Source organism: Calypte anna, chromosome 3, assembly GCF_003957555.1.
Source record: "Calypte anna isolate BGI_N300 chromosome 3, bCalAnn1_v1.p, whole genome shotgun sequence".
In the NCBI taxonomy this organism is placed as follows: Eukaryota; Metazoa; Chordata; class Aves; order Apodiformes; family Trochilidae; genus Calypte; species Calypte anna.
In genome coordinates, this window is record NC_044246.1 from 55,114,983 (window position 1) to 55,123,415 (window position 8,433).

At 41.1% G+C, this 8,433-nt stretch overlaps 1 protein-coding gene across 8 annotated transcripts in view; it reads left to right on the forward strand.

The window, feature by feature from the left end:
• The window catches only part of PLAGL1 (PLAG1 like zinc finger 1), a 47,644-nt gene extending 40,067 nt beyond the window's left edge, over positions 1-7,577 (forward strand). For all 8 annotated transcript variants that reach the window (XM_030448223.1, XM_030448222.1, XM_030448227.1 and 5 more), the window contains 3 exons: positions 2,693-2,812; positions 4,492-4,985; positions 5,358-7,577. In XM_030448223.1, coding sequence (XP_030304083.1) covers positions 2,693-2,812; positions 4,492-4,985; positions 5,358-6,630 — 1,887 coding nt within the window. In that variant the 3' untranslated portion in view covers positions 6,631-7,577. The remainder of the gene's footprint in view (positions 1-2,692; positions 2,813-4,491; positions 4,986-5,357) is intronic.
• The last annotated feature ends 856 nt before the right edge of the window (positions 7,578-8,433 follow it).

The window sequence follows — 8,433 nt, forward strand, 5'->3', positions numbered from 1 at the left end:
GAAGCTAATGCTTGTGTATCATTTTGAGCAACATTAAAAATAATTTTAATAGAGAAAATACAAGTCAAAAGAAGTCAGTGGGGCATTAAAATCCAACATTTCAATTTAATTTCCAAGACTGACACAGATTTCTGTGGTATAATACTGTTTATTTTTGTTCCTCCGTTTTTGTTTCTCCACCTGGAGAGTGCAAAAAATACTCGCCACACAGTGATGATCTGAGAATAAGTTAATAGTGATAACATTTTACACTTTCAAGGTCTTTTATAACAGTTGCTTTTAGATTAATATTAAAATAATAATTAATTTTAAAAAGAAAAATCAATGTAAACCAGTAAATGTTAATCTGAGACACTGTTTATGCTGTTTGAGATTGTGATGCAGCCCATACTATTTGAGATTTCTGTTTGATTTCAAATGCATGCTGTACTTGTAGAACTGACAGTATTAATACTACTATGCTTGGGAAGCATGAACAAATTCTTTTAAAAGAAGTTGTAGTTTTGAACTGGTAACTTTCGATATCTGGTGTAATTTAAATCCTACTGAACCAGCTCTGCTGATTTCAGCAGAACTCTGCTTCTTGGCATTAATGGAGAGTTGCATCCTGTATACAGATATGAAGAGTATATTAGCATGAAGAATGTGTCTTGGAACCCTTTCTGTGCTGTGTATCATAGGGAATTACACTGGTTTTGTTTCACCTAAGTCCCAGTACCATTCACAATACAGTGGCATCCTGAAGATCTTGTCCTGGTCAGCAGAAGTGATAGCCTTTTGCTACACTGAGGCACACCCTGCTGGTTGTGGTGTGAGGCTGCCTAAGGGCTGGTTATGAAGGTACCATCTCAAGTTTATTTTGAATGAAGTCTGCTAATTTGGTAGCAGAAGGTTTGGCTCCTCTCCCCACTGTTTTTACAAAGAGATGGGATTTTGGTGAAATGAAACTGCAGCTACAAAAGGATAAATGTGTCATACTAACAGCATCATTAGTGTACTTGTTGCTGTCTGATCACAGGACAGTTTTTCATGGGTGCTACCATAGCTTCCTCTTCTTATCACGGGTAAGACAGAGTAAATGACAGCTTGTAGTAGATTTGGATACTGGTGTTTACCTCAGTTTTACTGAGATTGGAGGAAGATCAAGCACATCAGTGTCTGAAATGGTCAAGTAAGGTAAAAGCTCTAAAGTCATATTGACTGGGTCTCAGCTTCCCACTGAAGAGGAGGTTGCCACTGGTCCAGGAATGCCAAGCAGAAAGTCATAACAGTGTCATGATGTGCAGCTCTTTGTGACTTCCAGTCTCAGTCTGTAGTCCTAGGGCATCCCCAGGCATTTGTCTCTCTAGAGCTCACTTAGGCTTGTTTTTCTCCATATAAACAGACCATATATAGGAGTACAGCACCTGATTGGCCTCCTAGTTTATGGCTCTGCCTCATGTCCTTTACTGAGTGGAGAATTCCACACACACCATTTCTATTTAAGCCAGGTTTTATCAAAATGTACGAACAACCCATATTGGTTGCAATTAGCAAGCAGATTTGTGCCTGGGAGATCAAAAGTTCAGTTTTCAACATGATACACATGATTACCTTTCACCTGTAAGTACTGACAATGTAAGTTGTCTTTTACCTACCGTGCCTGTCCAACACTGATGTTAAAACCTAAGTGTGTTTTAAGATGTCACATTTTGTGGAATATGAGTCAGCTGCTCTTCTACTGGACTACTTCGTTGTTTCTAGTGACACAAGTTTAACTTAGTTTAAAACTAAAAGTACTGGGCAGATTGACTCTATCCTTGTTGCAGCAATGTTGTTTTTAATAAAGATGAGGAAAACGTTGTACAGCGCCAGGGAGTCATATAAATCAAAATCCCAAAATCAGTTTTTTCCTTTGCTTTTAAATAACGAATGAATCTTTACCCAGTGAATGTAACCACTCCTCTTTTATTTTTTCTGTTTGCGGTATTATTGACTGAAAGTATTTGTCAGAGGAGGTCATAGTTAGTTCAGTCCAAGGAAAGATTTGGGCAGGTATGACTGGATGGGAGGCTACTGCACGCTATGGGCTCCCTTAAAGCTGTGTGGGAAAGCTTTAGTGAAAGGAGGGCAGAGGTATAACAAAGCACACGCATAGTGAGCCTGACATGGTTGAGCCAGAGCATGGAAACGTGCAAATTTGACTTCAGTCCACATATTGATCAGCTCTGCACCCATGCTGCATGAGTGCAACACATCCAAGGGGCATCCAAACTGTTGTTCATTCATGATGCATTTTTTCCTTTGCCTGAACTCTGTAGTTAAGTGTTTACTTTCTTGGGCTTTACAACATTGAGGAATGGGCTTTGGATGTTGCTTGGAATGGCTGCTGGATTTCTGGACATCAGACAAATAGATTTCACTGAGCAAAGGTCATGACAGCTAAGGCACTGCTTCTGCTATTGTCCCCCCAAAAATCTTTTTACACAGGCATTTCTGCTATTAGAAACTGTGATGGTGTCAAACCTTGGTGGATGGCAATGCTCAGAAAGCACTTGAATCTTGAAACTAAGTTACCAGTAATTTAAACAGGTTCAAAGAGTGCATCTTGGTAAGGACCCAAATTGCACACATACCATGTCTCCAATCTTCAGTTTATTTGGTATAGGAAAATTTGGACAAGTAAATATGTACTATTTTCTTCCTTTCACAGCCAATTGAACCCCACACAGAACTGAAAGTATGGTATGCTGCCGATTATGCCAAATTTATGGAAGCTTCTGCGGTCTTCATTAAAGAAGAATCTGACATCTGTCCATTGTCTCCAGTAGCAGTAAGTACCCCTAATCTGCATTTAACCAGTCACCAGATATAGTAAATTAAAATTTACATGCCTTCTCTGTTTATGTAATTGTGGTTATGTGAGAGTAGACCATAGAGTAATAGCCAAGAACAACTTTATTAAATATAGTTGCTCAAAGAAAGGTTGCTCTTCCTCTCTTATGTTTGTCATCCAGTGGAGCCATTAGATATCACCAGAAGCATGTGGCACCACTGGGATGTGTTGGAAAGACTTAGGATTGGCACTGATTTGTGGTTAACCAAGTTGTCCAGCCTGAAGACTTCTTTGACTGGTTTCCCCTTGTTACATTCTGACTGGTTGGTCAGATGGTGCGCTGATAATTTCAGTCTTTCCTTTGCAATAACTCTTCTAATCCCAGTACCTTCACCTCTGTACGATAACAGGAATCCTTAAACAAATAGGAAAAGCTTGTAAGTGTTTAAAACGTGCCCATGAAGATTGATACCTATGCTAGAAGGTAATGTTAAATAGGGAATGTGATAGAACCAGGAATTCAGAGGTGTTTCAGGAAGGAAGTAAACCCATTGTTGTTTGTGCATTAGGACTTTAGAGTACAGCCCAGAAAGAACATCTGGGAAGGCCACAGCATCAGACCCAGATAAGGTAGAGGAGGGCTCTGTCAAAATAAAGACTGAGTGAACATAGCCTCACCATGTTCTCAAGTGCAAGATAGCCCAATGGAAGGTAAGGACAATTTATGAGAAGCTGAAGTGAAATACAGACAGCTATAGGAAGTACACAGTCATGTATTAATTGGAATTACAATTCATCAGTGACTGCAGGTTTTTTCCTAATTGTTTTTCATTGGATTTTTAAAATGTCAGCATTTAAAATGAATTCAACTGAATGCAGTAGAGCTCTTATTTCCACAGAAATAATACTTCCAAATAATGCATTGCTGCCAAAAAATCTTTTATGTTTTAATGCCACTAAGTCAGGATAGGGTTGAGATTCCCAAAACTATGGTGTCTCTTACTGAGTTTAAGAAAGGCTAATGCCGAAGTTCAAGCTAAGTGAGGGAGACTGTCCTGGAGGCACTGACTATTACTGTCTGGCAAAGTGTGGAGCCAGCCCAAAACAGAAGGAAATCCTGTATGGTGTCTCTTACTGAGTTTAAGAAAGGCTAATGCCGAAGTTCAAGCTAAGTGAGGGAGACTGTCCTGGAGGCACTGACTGTTACTGTCTGGCAAAGTGTGGAGCCAGCCCAAAACAGAAGGAAATCCTGTATGGCTGAACTACATTTGTGTGCAGAAACTCACTTGGATTTTGCATGGTTGCAATACCAGATATGTCAGTCTAAGGATAAAGTACAGTTTGCAACTCCTTTCATGAATAATTCAGTACAAGAAACAAATGCAGAAACTTTGAAGTTCTGTAAGAAAAGATGAAGGACTCAGGACTTTTAAAAAAATGTAAATAAAACCATGGAAATCAGCATTTCTACATATTTTTTTTTCCTTCTAGTTTGTAGGCTCCAAGAGAGAATCTATTTCCAGCTGAACAGCTCTGTGGTAGCACATTGAAGTAAATTATGTGAAGGACAGCAACCGGGCTTGGGGAAGCCCAGGAGAAGATGTAGTGTCAGGGAGAACAATGTTACTTTTCTTCAGAACAGCTAATAAAAAGACCTGTTTCTGTTCTCCTTGCAGAAAGAGCCTGCAGACCCATGGATATGCTCCAGCTGTAGAAGCACTTTCTCAACTTTTGCTCTGCTAGAATCTCACCAGTGCATCCCTAAAGACCGAGTCCTTACCACCAGGTTCAGACCAACAAATAAATTGGGACCTGTAAGAGCAAAAAACAAACTCAAAGGAAAACTGAGAGGAGTGGCATTAGGCAAAAGCGTTGCCCAGTGCTACGGACACATTTCCTGCTCCTCTGCTTCAAAGCTCAGCTGTGGCAGCTCAGGGAGCACTTGTGATGCGCTTGTGAGGTTTGTCCCTAAATGGAGAAATGGTCGATCTTTGCTGAAAGGAAGAGAAGTGAAGCAAGCAGAGAGTTACCCCTGCCGACTCTGCGGGAAGGGGTTTGACTCCATCGAGAAGCTCACGGTCCACACGTACGCGCACAAAGTGGAGCGACCCTACAAGTGTTCACAGCACGGATGCACAAAAGCCTTCATTTCCAAGTATAAGCTGCTCAGGTACAGCTCTGAAAGCACTCCTTGGCTGGTGGGTGTGTGGGGAGAAAACCAAGGGCATCTTTTTCATCTCAAGGGCCCTAGTTATATTTAGCCCTTGATTTCCTGTTTTTATTATTCTGGTTTAGGTAGAATTGGAGAAAACTAAGCTCCCTCAATTATAGGGGCTGCTCAAAAATATTATGTTGAGCAATTTTAACCTACTATGTGCATTAAGATTCACACCCTCCCCTCCAAAAAAGTTTGGCTTTTCCTAATAATGGGAACTTGTGAAAATGCCTTCTTGCAAAGGTACCAGTGTTTTCAAGTCTTAAAGCTCCATTGTGCAGTTGAGTGAATGTAAATGCCATTAACATTTTTGTTTTTCTGTTTTAGGCACTCAGCCACTCATTCTCCACAGAAATCTCACCAGTGTGGCTACTGTGAAAAGACCTTTCATAGGAAAGACCATCTAAAGAATCACCTTCAAACTCATGACCGTAACAAGATGGCCTTCAAGTGTGAAGACTGTGGCAAGAAGTACAACACCAAGCTAGGCTATAAGAGACACTTGGCTCTTCATGCAGCCACCAGTGGCGACCTTACCTGCAGGGTGTGTGCTCAGGAGTTTGGCGGTACTGAAATTTTGTTGGAACACCTCAAAAGCCATGCAGGGAAACCAGCTGGCAACACCAAGGAAAAGAAACATAAGTGTGACCACTGTGAGCGTCACTTCTATACCCGCAAAGACGTGCGGCGGCACATGGTGGTTCACACAGGCTGCAAAGACTTTTTGTGCCAATTTTGTGCCCAGAGGTTTGGGCGGAAGGACCACTTGACTCGCCACACGAGGAAAACTCATTCACAAGAACTGCTGAAGAGCAGGTTGCAGAATGGGGATTCAGTGGGTCTCCTTGACCAGCTTTTTCCATTCAAACTGAAGGAAGATGCCAGCGTACTTTCCCCTTTTCCTGAAAGGGTCCCTGTGCAGAATGGCATTTTGAGTAGTTCAGAATCGGAGGAATACAACTGTTCACATCTTCATTCCCAGCCAAACTTACAAACTGCTCTTCCTCTTGAGCCTTCTCATTTGCAAAGGATGGGCTGTGCAGACAGCCTTCCAGCTGTCCATCCCACACCATGCTCAACAGCCATTCCTGCCAATCTGAACCTTCATCAGCCTAATAAATATGACCTTAGTTCTACCTCATTTGCAGCAGGATCCCTCAAGAATCTACCCATAAAAATAGATGTAAAAGGTTACAACGCGCATCTTCTTGAGGACCTGCCGTTACCAGAACCTCAGTCTCTTCCCAAAATCAGTCTGGAAGAAGCTTCCTCAGGGCCTGCAGGGGATACTAACAAATACCCAGTGCACAAGGAGACAGAGGCAGCAGCTGAAACTACGAGCCTGCCTTTCATGGATCTCACCCATGTGATGAGTTTCTGGCAGGTCCCACCAGGTGACAACCAGAATGCCTCTGGGGACATCACAATGGCATTTGGTCCAGAGGAGCCATCACACAGGCTGAATGGCCTCAGCCAACAGCAAGGTCTTCAGCTATCACCTGGTGGGATGGCCATAAATCAGCTGCATCATCTTCCTCGCTCCTTTCCATCCACTACAAGTTCTGTAACTTTGCCCCATTTTCATCATGCCTTCAAATAACTATCACCATGTTTGCTTTATTTTATTTTTTTTTAAAGACTGTGCTTCTTAAATCTGTTAGGATGGGGTGGTTTTGGTTTGGTTTTGGGTCTGGGTTTTTTTGTTTGTTTGGGTTTTTTTAAATGAAGAACTGCCCCAAATGTTTTCAAGCACATTATGAACATGGTAGTTAAATTCAGGATGTTAATAAACAAGAAGCTCTATTTTTCATACTACTATTAGATTTTTAGAATATGACAATAGTAGAACTAACACATTTCCTTCAACACCCTCTATATTTTTGTACCTTGTCTTTCATGCAAACAGCTGAATAAATATATTAGAGTAAAGCATGGTAAACTATGTAAACTATGGCCACTGCAGGAGGAGAAATAGGGTTAGGGTGGATGGGAAGAAGGGGAAGATCACAGAAAAGTCATTTTAATGAGCCATAAATGACAGCAAATTTCTACACATGGCAAAGATAATTTATCAACATCACAGAGATTTTTGTTCAGCACTTAATTACTGAACTATATGAATCTATAAATCAGAATCATTCCAAGATTAAATCTTACTTCCTTGTTTTACTTTTTTTTTTTTTTTTAATGAAGAAAATCACTACTATCATCACATTTAAGTAGATTTTATTTTCTGAAGTGCACTTCAGCTGTGTGCATCTCCTGCATTTTTTCCTAGGGCTGGAAATACCTACCACTTCTGCAAGACTCTGTAAGAACTGATGTCTTGTAAACGTGCAGTTGTGTTCAGAATAGGAAGTGAATTGTCTCAAAGGTTAGGACAAAACATTAATTTTTCACTTAGAGCTGGGTCTGGGAAGGTATCATACACTGGTCTTTCTCGCTAGTAAAACACTTCAGCATTTGCTCAAATTTAAGCATCTGTTATCCCTTTAGGTCAACAGCTTGATTGATTTTTAACACTCAATAAAAAAATATTGATTCCTACCTAAGGGGCCTTTATTCACCTTTTGTTGATAAAACTGGCCTTTGTTTTGTCTGGGAAATGATTATTAATCATTGCCATCTACAGCTTGGATTTTTTTTTTGGAAAGCCAACCCTGGCCCAGGGAACCTGTGAACAAGCAGGACAGGCACAGAGAGATGGCAGCAAGTCCTCACCAGCTCTCTCTGGGCTTACCTGTGGTGTCCAAGATGATGGGACTGGCAGGAATGAGTCAGGCAGAGATGGTGGAGAAGGCAGCAAGATCTGCAGGTATCTGGTGGCTCACAGAGGATTGCAACAGCACTGGTGTGGGCAGAGGTGGCCCTGCACACGGTGGGGGTGTGGTGGAGGAATCAGGCAGCCCCACCAGCACTCCCTCCTCTCTGAAAAAAAGCTCATTCCTCCTCCAAATTAGAGAGGAGGTTGTGAGGGCAGAGAAGTGGCGTAGGGGAAGTATAATAGACCATGGCATAGCAGCTAAGAGACAGTAAAAAAAGAGATCTGACCAAGTTCAAACGGTGGCCCTCTAGGAGATATCAGGATATTTTACCTAACATCATTGTAGAGATAAAAATACTCTGAACACCACTTGAAAAGCTACAGCAGCAGAGTGATACATGCCCACTAAATAACTGAATTATTATAAATAAATAATAGTGTAAAAATAGAGAAACTTAGTATATATTTGCTCTCATCCAAAAAACCAAAAAGAGCCCCAAACACATTTTATAAAGAAAATAAGCCATGTGAAACTGAAATAATGTTATGGAATGAAAATTAGACTACATGACGCAAAAGATTGCATTGCGTATGTAAAACAACCCCAACTAGTTCTAGGGCTCAGTTCCCATCCCCTTT